General features: G+C 46.2%; 1 protein-coding gene across 2 annotated transcripts in view; it reads left to right on the forward strand.

Moving 5' to 3' along the window:
- The window catches only part of NTRK3 (neurotrophic receptor tyrosine kinase 3), a 204,164-nt gene that overhangs the window by 176,254 nt on the left and 9,938 nt on the right, over positions 1 to 17,972 (forward strand). Inside the window, exon 16 of one of the 2 annotated variants that reach the window (XM_088172617.1) lies at positions 7,132 to 7,206. The exons of the other annotated variant lie outside the window; for it this stretch is intronic. Coding sequence (XP_088028743.1) covers positions 7,132 to 7,206 — 75 coding nt within the window. The remainder of the gene's footprint in view (positions 1 to 7,131; positions 7,207 to 17,972) is intronic. 2 annotated transcript variants of the gene reach the window in all.

Consider the following 17,972-nt stretch of genomic DNA (forward strand, 5'->3'; position numbering starts at 1 on the left):
TTATGTAGACATGAAACCTCATGAAGATATCCCTCTGTCCATATTTCCTCTGTCCTACTCTTCTGGCATCCTGCTCCAAATCTTGGGCTGGGCTGGGCTTGAAACCTTGTAGGGATTTAGCTTCATCCTCTCAAAGAGGTCAGGCCTGAGTGTTCCCCTGGTCATTTCATCATGCAGAACACACCTGCTTTAAAAAAAAACAAAAAAAAAACCAAAAAAAAAAAACTATGGATTTTTTTTTTTTAATTTTTTTAATTTCTAGCAATTCAGAGATAAACATAATGACAAAAAATGCTCCCTGCTTTTGTGTCCTCACCAGTCTGGAGCATTGTTCGGATCTGGGAGAAACAACATTTGCAGGAAGAAGTAATATCATTTAATAGAACACACGATATTGTTGGAAGGGGGAGAAAGAATTAATTTTAGGTGTACAAACCCTCTCTGAGTTCTTCTTTTTTATTGTTATTTTCTGTTGTATCAGTTGGCTTAATAAAAGATTCATATCTATTCCCATGAACCTTGGCTCTCACACCCTTAGACCATCAGAACCAAAACATTTCTGCTATGACTTTGGCCTTAGGTCAGTGTTCCTTAAAAAGTCTGGGATCCCTTCTCCTCTGAAGTATTAAGGTTTACTGTGTAAACATTTTATTTCTTCTCTTTCTTTAAAATGGCCAGCAAAACCCCTATATTCTTGATAATTTTGAGTACCCATTTAAAGTTGCTTTCTGATGACCATCTCCCATCTAGACCATTTCTTACTCTTGTTCTTTTCCTCTGCCATTCAAGACTGGCTTCTTTCTCATGGATACAGACAATTATTTTTCCAGTGAAGTTTCCATGTGTGCAATAGATCACTGAGATTTAGCAGCTGCCTGGGTCCTGCTCCTTTGGAGGCTCATGGTAGATAAGACTAACAGACAAGCCTTGCATTGAAACTGGATTTAGTCTGACCCACAGTCTCCTCCATAGAGGGCTCCAGAATAATCACACCATCACTGGTGTTCCGTTCCCACCAGCTCTGACCTCTCTGCAGAGGCTCAGCTGGACTCTCCCAGCTGCCTTTTTGTGCAGACTTGACTGAGCCCCTTAGAGCTCATGTGGCTCCATCAGCTGCACAACACCCACTGCCAGCCCCCTGGTGCTTTCTTTGTGGTTTTGCTGTGCAGCTCATGCAGTGTTTGTGCAGTGTGAGAGGTGGATCCTAGCACAGAGGAACTGCTGCCCAGCCCTGTCAGCACCAGGATGGAGCCCTGTGATGAGTGTGCTGAGGCTCTGAACCACCACCTGCTAAGGGAAATGCCAACAGGCACAGGGAAGGCACAGGGGAGGAAAACTCCTTCTGAATTTCTAGCTGGCGTGTGGTATTGCCTCACTTTGGGAGGGAAAATAAGGTGTCACTCTCAGGTTTTATGGTAGACCCTGTGCACACTGGCTGTAAGTCAGCCCTGGACAGAGAATGAGCCAGGCTGTGCCCCCAGACAGTGTCCTCAGGCTCAGTTAATGCTGATGGGTGGGGGAGAGCAAACTCAGTCCTGGCCACGCTGGTTGTTGTGGGGGATCTCCTGTAGAAGGTACATTGTGTGTGTCACATTCAGCTTCTAACATCAGCACCATTCCCAGCACCTCAGTGCTGTGCAGATCCATCTGTGCACTGCCTTTTCCTCTTCTAGCCCTTCTCTGAGGTGGAAAATGTGATGTGCTGCTCTCTCTCCATCCTTTCTGCTCAGGTTTTGGGAAGGTTTCACATTTATAAATGTATGTTCTATTAGGAAGAGGACTTAGAAATGAAAAGTGTTTTAATTTTCTCCTACTTAGCTGGGATTCTGGAAATTTATCTTCCTTTGTCAGACCTATGAGAGTAGGAACAAAAAAGTCTCATAGTGGCCTGGAGATGTGACTGATACAGATGTGCCAGTCAAGCAGAGCCACAGTCTTCCTATGTGCAAGAGCCTGTGTTTGAAAGTATTACATGCCCTTCTCAACATCTGTTTATCCCATGTATCCCATCACCCCAACCCCGATTTGTTATTTCTTTCCTTGTTCTTATTGCCATCATTCCCCCTGGATGACATCTGTATGCCTCTTTAGGTGTGGCTCATGCCATGGTGCCTCCCAACTGCCCTGACTGGGGTTTTGGGGGCAGAGGAACCAGGTTCCTCCTAATCTGCAGTAGGGTTGGAAGGAGGGGAGGTGAGGGACTGGCTCAATGTGGGTGTGTGGGTGAAGTGTCTCTGTGCCTGTCCTGGTGTGCTCTGCGTGCAGAAAAAGTCACTGTGATATTGAACGTGCTAGTCTTTGATATCTCTGTGGCTCCTATAAAAACCTCTGCAAATTGAATTTGTGGCACAGCTCCTTATCTCCTGAAAGGAAGATGTAACAGCATCATCTTGTGTTTTAGCCAGACATTTTCCCTCAACACTTCCCCATTTCTACACTGAGGGAAAAACAAATGTTGAGTCTTTTTTTTCTCCTCCTGTTTGAAACCTTAAGAGCCCTTCACACAAAGCAGCTCAAGTGCAGAAGAATTAATTGGGGAAATTAGGTTGTGCTGTATTCCTGGCATTTCCTCAGAAACGGTAATTGCCCTAATTCTCCACCCTGTCAAGACCTGCATCCGCGCCCTGTTTTCTCCCTCCCCTTTTCTCAATGTCTACCTGTTGTTCTCCTGCTTGAGTTGCTGTTTTCATGCTGTTGCCATTTATTTCATTCCAGTAATGAGAGGGATGTGGCAGGTGAAGAGCTCTCACAATCTGGTGACATCTTCTTTGAAGCACAGGCACAAAAGAGCGGTTTGTTTTTGGGAAATAAAACCTCCCTGTTCTGGTACTTGACCTCCATGCTAACCTCTTCTCCTGCTCGGGGTATGTTGCTGCTGTCATTGCAAGTCATTTGGCTCACAATTTTTGTTTAATACAGTCTCAATATTCACCTAAACCCTGACCTCCAGCTAAATCCCCGTGTTCCCCCCAAACCCTCACATACCTACTGAGACCTTATCAAACTTAGGATCTTTCAATCAAAGCTCAGCCCCATTTCCAGGCATTTGAATTGAGGCTTTTGATTTCTCCCAAACATCAGGCTGAGATCCAAAGGACTGGGAGTTCAAAGCCTTTCATTTTAGCTTCCTGATGGTTTTTAACCTTCCATTTGCAGAGGTTAAAGATGTAGCCAAACAGGGAGGAATTATTTGTTGTTCAGTATTTCCTAGCCTAAAACACCTGAGGATGTATATGACAAGTTTTGATTCAACAGAGATGATTCTTCCAGTCCTTATCCATGCTGACTGGACTTTGGCTACTCTTAAAAGCTGTCCAGGCTGATCTCTGCTTTCCTGGGATCTGGGGAGAGTCCTGGGAGTAACCAGTCAAATGCTGGAGCCATCCCTGGGGTGGTGACAGCATCCCCAGAAGTTAGAATCAGTTCAGTTCGGAAAGCTGGGGTTGTTTCTCAATGCAGCCAAATTACCCAAGCCTGTCACCTCTGCTGTAAGAACTTGAAATAGCAAATTTCCTGCAAGGAAGTTCAGGAACCCTTTCCTTCAAAGCAATTCCCTTTGTATTAAACTTTACTATGGAGGGCAGGACTCTTCTATTTTCAGTGTTCCCTGGCTGCAGCCAACAGATCTAGAGAGTCAAGAAAAGCTACTTGTGATCCTCATCCATCCTGGAGTAGTTTTTCCCCTCCCCTGACTGTGAAACTGTTTTACTTTACCCTGTTTTATTTTGTTTTGTCCAAGTGTGGTTCCCAACGCCTGCTAGAGACTGCCTGCATGCAGTGTGTTCTCTTCCTCCTGCTGTCCCCACTTGGAGCATCCCATTAGCCTGAAAGCTGTGACACACAGGGAAAAGAGCTCAATGCCTCATTTTTAGCAAGATAGATTCTCCCATGGTGGAGATCCATCCAAAACATGTTTCACTGTGGTATCACTGGAAACAAGGAAGGATTTTGTACACAGAAGGTCAGAGGCACTGATGGTTCTGGGTTTTAGCAAGGTGGGTAAAAATTTAAACTGCATTTAAATTTAAACTGATTTAAACTGCAGCTAGAGCAGAAGAAGGTAGAAAACCTTATGCCAGCATATTATTCCAGCTTCATTATTCCAGCACAGCTAGACCAGAAAGAGTGTGGGTTGTGAACTGTTCATGCTTTAGGAGGAGCACTGTCACTTCCAGTCCAGCAAGACTGGAATGTGCAAATATAAAACCCTCCCCTCTCATCCTGTCTGGGTTGTTAAACCCATTTCCTCACTGCAGCCCAGCTGGCCACTGGCCTCCTCCTGCCTTCACCTGCAGGACCATGATCTCAGCCCTCCTTTACCATGGGTGAGGCCAAGAGATCTTTTGTGTGGTGACACATTGATCAGGAAAGGTGGGGATCACCCCCAAAGCTTGGTGTGAGAAATTATAAGCCAGTTTAGTGAGATCATGGATAAATTATGCTTTGCTTCATGACAAACTGAAGGCCTCCCTAAAAAAATTAAAATGCAAGTATCTTCATCAACCTCCCTAATTAGGATGCTCGCATGGAAGGAAACCACTGCTTTTCTTTTTTCCCTACTGATTCCTGCACAGTCAGAGTTTCTCCAGGCTTTCCCCTCCTGATTCCCCCCAGTTTCATAGTCCTGCCTCTCTCACAGCCCCAGCGAGCTCCTTCTCCCCCCAGCTGGGTGGAGAAAGCCCCTGTTTGCAAGCAGCTTTAATACCCACACTGTTTAGGGCTCGGCTGTCAAAAGGAGTGTGTTCAATGTACAATCAAGGGGCAACGATGCACAAAATTGCACACACACATGAAATGGGAATCTTTTCTCAGAGCGTGTTGAGCTTTGAACGCTTAAGTGATTTCACCTCTCTCTTCCCCATCCAATTATGTGGGCGACACATGATAAGATTGCTAAAGGAATTAGTGAGGGAAATCTTTATACTGCCTAATCAATAGTGTTCTGCTCAGCAGAAGGCATCTTCCCACTCTGGCCTCAGCCATGCTCCTGTTTGCCTTCTGAAAACACAAGTTCACCTCCTCTCTATTTGGACTGTGGAGACCAAGAGTTAAAGCAGCAGTGTATCTGTTGAGAATGGTTTTAGTTAAAGCGTTTCTTTCTTGCTTTAAAAAAAAAACAAACAAAAAAACAAACCAACCAAACAACAACAACAAAAAAACCCAACAAAAACCAATGCAAATATATAGAGAACCCTGCCAAATCCACATTTCAAGGTTTTGGAGATGTTTGCTGTGTAGGCCACATGGACCTTCTGCCCCTTTCTGCAGTATGGTCCTTACAAGAAAGGCCAAAAACCTTATAAGCAAAGACGCTGGATGATAATTTTTCTGAGCATCACTGAGGCAAGACGCCAGATTTTATGGGCCACTAGACAGATCCAATATAGCAAATCCTCTGTTCCACTGTGGATTCTGAGACCAAATTATCAATTAATGTGAAGCATTAAAAAAAATCCAAATCCCTTTTAGTTCCCTGCAGTCATTAGTGACAAGATACAATATCTATAGCTCAAATGCTTTGCCAGCATCCCCTGGCAGCAAGGCAGAAACTTCACTCCTATTTTTTCCAACATATATTAAAAAAACATATGAGATCAGTGGTTTTTACACTCAAATTCGGCTGCCTCTACATATTTACTTAGATGGAGAAATAAATCAGGTTTGGGTTACTCTCCAGGTTAGTTATTTGTTATTGGAATAAATGCATCGTAATAGATCTGACAGAGGGAGATGTTTCCCTTTCAGCTTTGTGTTTGAGGTAGAATTTGCTTTGTTCTGCACTATATAATATTGATGTTTTTCCCCCACTGCTGGATGACTTCATTTGCTCTGCTTCTTTCCAACATCCATGCCTCTAACACAGCTGGCTTTAGGATGCAGCTTTATGCATAGACTTCTTTTTGTTTTCCCCCAACTGTAACACAGAGGCAATTCAAACAACCAGCATGAAACAATTTTCTAAACCTTTCCCCCCTGCCCAAATTCCTACCTCAACATTTTGGGAAGGGAGGTGAGTCAGTCATCCAATGGGCAATTCCCCAAGCAGAATGCTCGCTTTCCACTGATGGTGCAGGATGGGCAAGTGCCCAGGGCAATGACCAGCTGGACACACCCTGAGGCCGTATTTTGGGTATTTCCCAGGCACCTCTCAGCCTGAGTTCCTCAGTAGCACAGCCAGAAGTGTACCCCAAAACCTCTGTGTTCACCAACTGCCTTTCCATCTTAGGATTTTGTCCCAGTGGGAACACAAATATCTCGCTGGAAAGTCAGCAGACTTTATGCCTGTCATTCACTCTTAATGTGCTCACTGAGATCCCTACCCCCTTTCCTCTCTCCCATTCCCCAAATCTTTCCTACTTTGATGCAGAGGAAAATGTAGTGCTGTATTTCCAGCCCCCGAATTTTGCTTCCCCTGTCCCTTTCTAAACCTCAGTTTTCCAAGTGCTGGCAGGTTTGTGGGTGATTTGAAGCTGTGGGATCAGGTATTTTCTTCCCCAACCTGCGACAGTACTGATGGACAAAGACTTTTGGGCCAGTGTAGGGTGATGTGTGAGGTGCTTCACTGGGACATTTGGCCAACAATACCCTTAGCTCTGGCCGGCCTGAGCTTGTTCAGTGAAGACATCAGGCGTGGGCCTTATTCTGCTGGCAGAGGCAGATAAGTCCCTGCACTGTGCCCAGGAGGGCTGGCAATGGGCAAGAAGCAGGATGCTAAAGTGCCAGATACACAGGAAATGCTCCAGCATCCTAAAATTTCTCTTGTCTGGAGCAGAATTCTGGGTCCCTCAAGGGATGGCATTCTGTGTGACCATTCTGTGTGGCCTCACAGTCCAAGGAGAAGTTTCAGGAGGCTTTCCCAGCTCACCCTCTCTCAGCACTGGTGCAGGTGATCGTGTGGGGTGCAAGGTGGTGGTCACAGGGTCCAGAGGGTCTCACCTGTGCCACGCCCTCTCAGCAAAGATTGTGGAGTGTTGGGATGTTGCAGCCAGCAAAAGACTTTTGGTTCCGTTAAAGACACACCCTTTCCCTTCTTGTCCCCTTGCTTCATCCCCCCCATCCCTCCCTCCCTCTCTCACCCTTCCCTTCTCTTTTGTTTGTCTCCTTCCCTTGTTTTCACCCATTCACTGTCAGGAAGGGCCGCGTCTGAAGGGCCAGTTCAGCGCAGCGTGGCAGCGACAGAGACTGGCACCGTCGGCAGCTGCAACAGTGAGTGGATCCCGAACCCTGGGGCAGCTGGAACTGGGGGCCTGGTGCTGCTTGGGCATGGAATGGCACCTGGGGTCGAGTGGCTTTGGGAATAGGTCGGGTCTTGTGCGTTTGGCAGTGGTCTGTGATGGGAACTGCACACGTGTCTGCTATAGCCACTCTCTGGGGCTTCTCTGGATGGTGAGGTAATATGGGGTGAATGCAGAAGTCCTCAGTGTCACCTTCCTTCTGTGGGTGTCCAGGCTCTGTCTGCACTAGTGGACAGTGTGGGCTGTCCTTGGCCTCTGATGGCAGCAAGTGCAGCATGGTTTGTCTCTGTGCAGCTAAAGTACCCCGTGCCTCCAAGCAGGGTGGCATTTCACTGCTCACTGGGACTGTCCCTGACCTGTGCTGTCCTCTCAGGAGCTGCTTGGACAGTCCAACTGTCATGGGCCAGGCCATTTGAGTGGTTGGATTGTCACATGCCAGCCCTGATGCCTTTTGTCTGCTGGTCTGGGCACACTCTGGGTGTCTGACTGGGTGTCTGCAGCTGTGATTGAGTGGACGTCACCCAACACTTCCCACTGCTGCTCCCATCCCTGGGCCAGAGGAGAGGCAGTGAGGGGCTGCTGTGAGTTTGAAGCTCTGACAGAGCAAAGGAGTTTGGTTCTGCCAAGGCTGTGTCTGATGAGAGCCAGGTGAGGGCTGGTTACACCTCAGCTCACCCTGCTCTCCCCTCCTACAGAGCAAAGCCAGCATCCCGTGGTGCTGGCTGCAGGATCCTCAGCTCAGTGTTCCCAGCTGTCACAAGCCTCCTCCAGGAAGCTGAAGCAGCAGCATCCAACTTGGTTGCCTTGTGGGATTTTTCTGCTGGCACACAAGGAAATGCTCTGTTGATCCAGAAAGTTAGGGAGTCTTTCCTTGAGTCCATTGTGGAAGTGGATGGGAGCTAATCCACCCTAAAACACTGCACAGAGCAGTTATGATCCTTAATAGTTTAAGGCAGGAAAGTGATGTCTTACACACTTTATTTCCCAATAGCTTCCCTGTGCCAGCAGTCCCAGAGATGGGCATAAACATTTGCAAAGTGGGTATGACTGGGATAAATCACCTGGGTGCACTTACCCCAACGTCTATGTGGCACTGTCAGGGGAGCTGTTTGCTCCTGGCCAGGTGATGCAGGATGAGCTGTCCCCCACCGAGTGTCAGGACCACTCCTCCTGCTCCTGAGAATGCCTACAGCAGCTGAGTGCATCTTGCAAATCCTTCCTGGGGTCTGTGACAGAGCAAGGCTCTGGCACTTCCTGACTGTTGCCAGAACCAAATGGGAGTGTGAGTTTAGATATTGCTGATTTTGCAGGGGATATGTCAGCAGATAAGAAGATTTGCCACTGAAAGGTGATTTTGTTACACTTAGCCTTTCTCAGCCAAAATTGAATTGTGGGGTGTGGATGGGAATTTAGTTCTAAGCACTGATGTAATTTTGTATCCTTGGCCCTGAAGGCAGTTTAAAAAAATTATTTTCCCCTGTGCCCTGACACTATTTTGTTGCCTTTGAATCATGTCCTTATGACAGAACAGATACTGGGGTTGACCTTTGCAATGTGACATAATAATATGTGACTTCTTTATAGCTCTTTTCATTCAAAATGCTTGGCACACTATGAATTTGATCTTGCAGCCACTTGCCACTGGGCCTAGCACTCACTGCTCCAAGCAATCCCTGGGGAAGCCAGAGGAGCACAGAAATGCTACATCTGGTATTGCTTGCAGGATCAGGCCCCGGAGAAATGTAGCACATCTGTGAATTACCACGTTCTGTAGGGAGAAAGCCTTACCCTCTCATTTATCATTTTTATTTGCTACCAGAATGCCATGCCCAGCACTAACATGACAGCCTCCCCTTGGCTACAGTGTCATGGCTGGTGATGCTGGAGCAGTATTCATAGCTATTACCTACTACCCTGTTGCTTTTTTATTATTTTTTCCCAGCTCTAAAAGCCTGTTAATTAATAAAGTTCTTTAGCTTATCCTGCACCATTTGATCCTGCAGAAATCACAGCATTTTATCTTATTAGCAAGTAGGAATTAAAGAATTAAAACTACTCAGGGGAAAAAAAGGACATTATCACCTTCCCTGGGCATCAGTTCTGAAAAAACCTTGCCCTGTACCTTCAAAAACCCCAAGCTCAGTCCCCAGGGCTTGACAAAGGATGGGAATCCCAGATCAGTGAATGCTTAGGCTGAAAACTGCTTTGTGCTCTGCCATGCCTGTTTTGAAAGGGAGAGCAGAGCCAGGTGCAGGGAGAAGAGTCCAGCAGTGAGATCCCAAACCAGGACTGTGCTGCAGGGCCCTTCCCTGCTACTGATGTCCTCTGCCACCATAGGAAATTCCATTAGTGCTCCTGTGCCTCAGTTTGCCATTGTTAAAGAGAGATGACTGTTTGTGCTTGCCAAGGAGATTCACATGAAAATAAGATTTCAGGGGACACAGTCATTACAGTGTTGGGAAACAGGTAAGTACCTTAGGAATATGTAGGGAGTCTGTGAGCTGAGACATTTGAGGTATTGGTTCATAGAGTGAATTTTGGGAATCCTCAGTGGCTGGAAAATGCAAAGAAGGAAGCAGGTAGGATCCTTACAGTTTGCTCAAGATTGGTAGAACCAGGAAAGAGAGCTGCTTCACCCTCTTGATGAGAATTAGTTAAATCTGTGGATTTAGCCACTAACCATCATCAGGTACCTACACACTTCACCACTGCTTGCCATCAGCAGAGCACTGCATCCCCACCTCACCTTAAAAACTCTTTTGAAAAATTACTTCATTAGGAGTAAAGAGATCTGGAAGGGATTCCCTGGGTCATCAAATCCAATCCCCTGTTGCATCAATCACATCAGATTGATCCTTTTCATAATCAAGCACCACTATTAAATGTGCTCCTAAGGGGAAGAAGGCAGTCCCAGAATCTCATTGCTTTAAATCGCAGCTGCCCCTGATTTCCAGTCTATGCTTAGTCATGGCCCATTTGTTAAACAGCAGGTACCTGGCCTAGAAGCAAGAAATTTAACACAGTTTTATTAAAATAACCACCCAGAAATCCTCACCACGAAAAAATGCTGACGTTGCAAAATAGAATGTGAAAGGTCAGGTAATGATAATGGAGAGACCTGAGCTCACTCTTGTGTCTTCCTTGTAGAACAGATCCACGTAATCACCTGCCTTTAAGCCTGAGTGATCCAGGGGAGGAACAAGGCAAAAGTACTCACAGAACAAAGGAACCTTTTTGCTATTCTTTGCCATCATATTCATTGTGTAACCCTCTGTCTCTCTTGCCAGGTATAACTAACGCTGAGCTAAACATTTGGCTATTTTTTTCCTTCTGCTGACAGGCTTTTCCCTGCCATTTATAGCTTCACTGTACAAGCCATTACCTGCGCAGCATTTTTGACAAGTCAGTGAGTTCACAGAATCATGGAATTTTTCGGATTGAAAGGGACATTAAAGACATTTAGTCCTCCTCCCCTGCCATGGGCACGCACACCTTCCACTGGATCAGGTTGCTCAAAGCCTCATCCAGCCTGGCCTTGAACTCTTCCAAGGCTAGAGTTTCATTGTCCTGTTTTGCACACTAGGAAAGGAATTCCAGAGCTATCAGCCATACCAACTCATGGTGCTTCAAGGGCAACTTTCCCCCTCCAAAATGTCCCTGCTTTGTCCAGTGCAGTCTGATTGACTCCAAACCATGCAAGTGCCACCCAGGCAGAGGAAGGTGGCTGGTGCAGCAGCCTGCAGTGTATGTTGCATGCCATGAAAATGCTGGGATGCTCTAAACCCATGATTTGTCCAGTTAGTTCATCTTAATACACAATGAATGGACAGAGGGGAGAAATTGGTGAGTACAGGCTCAAGTGTAAAAACTCAGTGTTACCCATCAGGTGTGATGACCCAGCCCAGCTGTGATTTGATGGCATTTGGAGGTGGTGCTTAGCTCAGGCCACTGCTGTACAGCATGGCCAGAGTGACTAAGGAGGAGGGTTCCAGTGCCAAAACCAGGTTTGGAACTAGGACACTGCAATCTCATGTTTGCTTATTTAACTTGGCAGGTATTCAAATGAAACAGGCACGGAGGGGATGTATCAGAGCTGATCTTGGTAGCCACGTGTGGGATTTTAAGTTTCTATTTCAGTGCTCATGCTTGGAAAAGAAATGCAAGCAGACCCTCTCACCCTCCTTTTTTTTTTTAATGCACTATTTAAATGTCATAATAATCATATAGTGCCCACCTTAATGTGCTGAGGAAATTAAAATATTTTATTAGTCTATAATCTGAAAATCATTACTGTGCTTACCATAAAAAACTGCAGGTCTTCAGAGGGAATTATGTCAGTGGGTCTGAAATGAATGCAAATATATTTTGTTGCTGTGAAGGTAGCAGGGGTCAGACAGACAGCCCCCAGCCCCAGGGCAGCAGGCTGTTAGCGTGGGAGGGAATTAAATGCATCTCACAGTGGGGAGGGAGAAAATGGATCCCTTGGCTGATTTTCCTGGAGTTTTGCAGTGTGAATGCCTGGGTCTGTGCCTGGCTGGTTGGGATGGTTTCAGAGGAAAGCCTTGGTGCCGTTCCCACCCACCTCCCTTGCAGTCAGGGTAAGGAAGTGCTCCAGACATCTCATCCCCAGCATGGCTGAGCAGCTTGGAACCTCTGGCTCCATCCTGCTTCCACTGACGGCACAGGTGCCTGTTCCCCTCGGGCATCCACATGCCCCTGGTGCCCCCTTCCTCCTGCAGATGATTCTGGATGTGTCTCTCCAAATAACTGCTGCCTAACAGGCAGGAGACAGCTGCATCCAGCTCTAAGAAAGCAGCCCATTCCCACTGCCTCTGGCAGCTGGCTCCCAGAGAAGCCAGGTGACAAGGTAGTCCCTTTGGTCAGGTGTCCCTGGACACTCCCAGAGCACTGGCTCCTGAGTCCCTTGCTCTGCACAGCCAGGCTTCTGCTGGTTATTCCTCACCACTTTGGTTGAGTGTCAAATGGTTCAAAGATTAATTACCATTTAACTGGCTGTATTTCCATCTCTGTGGAAGGCTGCAGTGGAAAAGACAGGAGTACTGGGATCATTTACCCTGGTATTACACAGCAGATTACCCTGTACTTACAAGGTCACCAGTTACTGTGTAATTAGACCTCCAACGCAGGGAAGTCCGTGATAGGCTTCCAAACCACTCTTCTTCCTAGTGCCAGAGAAGCAGAGGGATGGCAGCAAAGTGCAGGCTGAAGCCTCATTAGGTGCATTTAAAGCTGTTAAATAGTTTAAAATTCAAGCTGGGGGAGGTGCAATGAGAGGGTAGCAAGGCCACCTGTACTTGTCAGAGAAAGGGAGTGAAAAAAAAAACCAGAGCAGTTTGTCTAGGAAATGCCAAAACAAAGGAGGGCTGTGAGGGAGCTCCGTGTACCAGGCAGCTGAAAGGCAAAAGGCTTTTGCTCTTCAAGTGTCACCAGGGACATCTTTGCCAGTGGTGAAGGACTCTGCTGAGGCAGAGACCCTGTCCATCCCATGGGATGGTGTCCATGGAGCTGTGGAGGATGCTGCAGTGAATCAGGACAATGCCTCTTGCTCCAGATTGCTCTCCTCCATTTCTCATGTGCACCCAAATCAAACACCTACTCACAGAGCATTTGGAAGAATGACAAATGCCTTTGATTAGCAAGCACAAATTCCAGTGGCAGCTCATTGCATCTCCTGAGTGGCTAATAAAGCACCAAGCCCATTCTGATCAATATACAGCAAGTAGTGCTGTAAAGTGAGATTGTGCCTGCCCCAGGCCACGTTGCATTTTGTCTTTATAAACCATGCCCGTGTCAAGCCAAGCACAGTCTCTTTTCAGTGGCAGCTCTCTAGAATTTCTGGCTTTCAATGAGCCAGTGAAACAAATACTGTTCTGAAGCCCTCCACGTAAAGAACCCAAGTTAAAAAGTGTATGTTTCTACATCAATCATTAGTTTAAATACTCTCTTATTACAGTCACATCTCCCCAGTTCAGCCCCACTAAGAGCATCCATACAGCTAGCAGCTTCTGAAGAGATGAAGAAGAAACAAAGATAATGTGAAGCCATTGATTAGTGAGGATAGAAAGGGCTGTATGTAAATAATTAAAGAATGACCAGAGTGGGGAGACGTGCTACCTGATTGCAAATATTTACAAAGTTGTGAGCTTGAAGGTTAGAAAATGTTGAGAGGAGTATATAGAAGTTAGCACAAGGATAATGTGGTGAGGATGAGAGTGGGGAAAATCAGTGTGGCAAGCAGGAAATTTCCATTGTGTATTCAAGATTTGTTTGTGATTTCCTGAGGGAGGCTGTGGGTTGTGCACTGGGATATATGGATTGGTGCCCATCAATACCTTAGCAAATCCTTTAGGGCCTGCTCTCACAAAGGAAAGGGAGAAGAATGAAATTTAATGGGTTTTTTTTTCAGCTCTGCTCTCCCCCTGTAAAGTGTTTTCCTAGGCAGAGGCGTGTCATTGCCAGGGCATGGTGCACACACACCTCTAAGGCTCCTGGACTAGAGTGGCTTATCCAGAGGAGAGAAAGCAGCCAAGGCTTTAAGCCCAGCATCTGTAGTCACGTTTATCCTTGAAGTAAATGCTCCAGCAGTGACATAATTGAGGACTGTCCTGTCTGCTCAGCATATGTCTGCAGGGGTCATTCATCCTTTCTGACACTGCAGAACATTAGCGGTTTTTTAGACTCACTTTCTCCTTCCGTCCTTCCGCTTGTGGCTAACCCTAATGGAGAGCTGATGGCTAGAGACTCTTCTAGGAAAACTGGCCTGTTTGGAGAGCTGACTATCTAGGAGCTGTCCTGTATTAGGGCAAGACCAGTCAGATGTGTCCTATCAGGTGCTGGGTTTGTGCAATGGCCCCAGCAGGGCTGGCTGGGGTGAAGGGTCTGGCTGGCTGCAGGAAGGGGAGCAGAAGGCACCTGGTGATATCTGTGATGGCCACTTAGTGCTTGAGGGCTCTAATCGCATCTGGGAACCAGGTTCCTCTGTTTGTGGGTTTGCTTATTTATTTATGCTCCTGGCTAAATAAAGTAAGGAGGAAGAATTTTAACACAGTGGTTGAAATGCATCGGACTGCAGCAGCACTGTCCTACTCAGGGCATCCAGGCAACTTGATAGAGAATGGAGGGAACTTCAATGCAAAGAAAGACTTAGCTGGAAAAATAGAGAAGACGAGAATGCAAAGCTTGATTCCTTTAAATATTTAAAATTTAGCTTGTTTGTCAGCAGAACCCTGCAGCCCAACCCCAGCCTCACCATCAGCATATTACCATTTTGGCTATTGCTGGTTTTATTCTTTCGTTCCTGGTGCCACTGCTGTTCCCCCATGACAGCAGTGCTCAGACAGGTGCTGTCACTGTCCTCTTCTGTGCCTGTCTCTTTTGGGCTCTTGTCACCATCTGCAGCCTCTCCTTTGCTTGCCACACCATCTTTGGACAGGGATGCTTGAGGCAGGCACAGGAAGGAGATGTCCATAGCAACTTCCCGTACTTTATGTCTCAGGAAGTTTATCTATGAACATCACTATCCCCAGTGTGTCTCCAGAGTTCTGACTGATGGAGGGTGGTGGGTGCAGGTTGGGGTTTGCCCTGCTGTGAAATGCAGTGTTTCTTTCAGCAGTGGCAGAGCTGGCACAGCTCTCCCATCAGCACTGATGGGTTTAATCACATCATTAGTAGGTGTGACACTGCAGCCTCCGATGATGAGCTCTTTATTCTAACATGGCTTTCAGCGTGTTTATCTGAGATGCCATCTGTGCCTGCACTGCCTTCATTAGGAGAGAAAGCCTATGTATCTTCTGATGTTGGTCTGTATTTCTGTGATGTTTCCCTGCTGAGAAACCACTGTTCAACTAGAGGGTGAGAACCCACACCTGAAGGAAAGCAACAATACCCAAAACACCTAAATGGGCCAAATAGACCATTAGGAAGTGCACTGTTTGGAGGAATCCTCAACTGGTACATGAAACTGGCTACAAGAAATGACCCAGCTGTTTTATTCCTGAAAGATTTTCATCTTGGCAAAGCAGTAAGGCCCCATGCTTTATCTAAAGTGATGTTAGTTTTCAGGAAAATAAGGGACAGTTTTTAATTTTTAAAATACTTTCTATTTTTGTACCTCCATACCATGCTTATACATAGAAGTTTCTGGGTTGCTTGTCCAAACTTTAGATACAATAGCATTAAGCTCTGTGGGTGCAGATCTGAGTGTCTAGCCTCCCCCCTTAAAAACTCCATGGTATATGTTGTATGTATTATTAACTGTATACCATATATGCAGCTATATATTTTTGTAGCTGTTCATTGATCAACAAACTGGCAGCATGGTGTGCTCGTGGTGTTCTACTGCTCTTGACAAGATTTACAAAACACAAACCAGGCAGGAGCTGCCACATCACGGTCTAGCTACACATGAAAGAAAGGGAATGCTTTCATTGAGAGGTGGCATGCCCTGGCTTGTATCAGTTTTCTGTCTGTGTGCTGCCAGGCCGATGCTCAGCGAATCTGACATTAACAAGAAATAGATTTCCAAACAATCTAGCCTAATGAATTTTGAATATTATCATGATTAATGCTAAGGCAGTTGAACTGATTATCCAGTATCCAGAAGTAATGGAGCCTTATCTACATCTTGTGTAGTCCTCAGTCAGGAATGGCTTTGGCTGCAGACAAAGATGAGTGTTGTTGGTTACTGGGAGGGGAGGTGCTGGCAGGACACGATGGAAAGGGAGATGATGAGATACCCATCTGAAAGCATTTCAGCATGGAGTGATCACACATGCAGGTTCTTTATTGCTGCTATTTCCTAAGCTACATTTCTCAGGCCATTTTCAGACTTGGCTTTTATACCACCAGGTTAAGATTTATTGGGCAAATATTTTTCCTCCTTCTCAAAGCCAGAAACTGAGTTGATTTTCATTCTCTGCATGGCCAAAAGAACAATATCCTGATGGACGTGTTTCTTGCATCATGATGGTTTAACTTAACTTCTATCTGATAAGCTTATGAGCTATTAAATACTTTTTGTAGCATTACCAGAAAAATGATAATGCAGAACATTCATGGAGAGTTTCTGTTGGCACAAGCAGTCTTTGCAGACTCCAGACCCCCTTTAGGGTATTATATGTCTCTGAGCAGGCCTGTCCTAAGAAAGTGTGTTCTGATGGAAGGGTCTCCAGCTTTGTGAAAACAACTGGTAAATCTGTAAGGTGCCTGACGACCTATCTGGAGGCTGTAGTTTGAATAGATTTAGTGGCATTCCCAGCCTTTGCTGTTACCTGGGCAGTGTCCATGAGAAAGGTAACTTTTCACTGGCTCTGATGTGTGCCCATCATGTTGTGTCTGTGGTGCAGAGGACTTCAGAGGCACACAGAGATCCACAGCTGCCCAATACCCACCCACAGCTGAGCAGGGAACTCCAGGGTCTCCTGGGAAGCTGACCAGAGTATCCCTTCCCAGCACTACCACTTTGCTCTCTGAGTTCCTAGTGTGGGGCTGTGTCATTCTGGGCCACAAGAAGCTCTCCATAGGTGGCTCAGGGAATCAGTTTGCTAACCTCTCCTTCACCTGGGAAGGCTCTGGCAGCAACCTTTAGGTCAAGGATTTAGGACCTGCTAGGAGGTGTTGGTGTCCTCACTGACCTCTTTACTACATGCTTTACAAACTACAGCTCCTCTGCTCCCACCACCCCCCAGCTGAATAAGACATGGGTGGGGTTTCTCCCAGTTTATATCATGGTGTTGGAGATCATGGCTTCTGCAGCTTTTAATCAGATGAACATGGAACTGGCCATTCCTCTGCAGGCTGATTGTGCAGTTGTTTCTAAGCAGCGAGTGCAGCTGCTTTGAGTTTTGGGAAGAGAAGGTGAAGAGTGAGTTGTGGTAAGGTGCACGCCAAGCAGATTATTGGCAAACATAATTAAAAATATATGTGCAATTTCTCCTCTGTTTCCCTTGTCTTAACCATCCTCTGCATTACCTCTGGCATTTTTAGACAGTAGATAATATGGCTGAGAGGACTCTTGGGCACAGGCAGCTCTTAGAGCAGCAGTGATTTATCTCAGACCGTTTTGAGGTAGCAGAATTTACCTCTAGCTACAGCCACCCCTCCATGTCTGCCCTCCCTCATTTACATAAGTAATTGGCAGCTTGTTAATGGCTCATTAGGAATGCTGAAAGCCGTGGGATTAAAACACACTCAGTGGAGCAGAGATGAGGGGTAGGGGGGGAAAGGCCGCTGTCCCTGCTTGCAAATTACACCGCTTGATTCAATGTGATTCAGAATTACAGGTCATAAAGCAACTAGATTGTTAAATGAAGTAAGGAAAAACAATGTCAATGGCAGATTTTATTTTTAGACTCATGTTTAAACACTGTATGTGCATCTAGGGGGAACAAACAGTCCCTTGCCAAACAGTCCTACTGACAGCAGGAAGCTCTCACCCCTTTCTCGGTTTCACATTAACCCTGCCTGGTCAGTGTTTCCTGCTCCTGAACAAGTCCATCTGGGTCCTTACATCACCTCATGGCAGGGACATTTGGTTCCTTTTCCCATGTTCTCTCTGGGTAAATCCAATCTTCTCACCTCTAGCAGCAAGCAACCAGCATGTCCCTTTCCTTGGGCAAGACTGCGACACCCAGCACAGCTCCATGCAAGTAGGAGAAACAGCTCCAGGCTGCTTTGTGAGTTCTGTAAATATCAAAAATCCTGAAAAAAAATGCTGTG

Source organism: Sturnus vulgaris, chromosome 13 (genome assembly GCF_052056855.1).
Source record: "Sturnus vulgaris isolate bStuVul1 chromosome 13, bStuVul1.hap1, whole genome shotgun sequence".
Taxonomy (NCBI): domain Eukaryota; kingdom Metazoa; phylum Chordata; class Aves; order Passeriformes; family Sturnidae; genus Sturnus; species Sturnus vulgaris.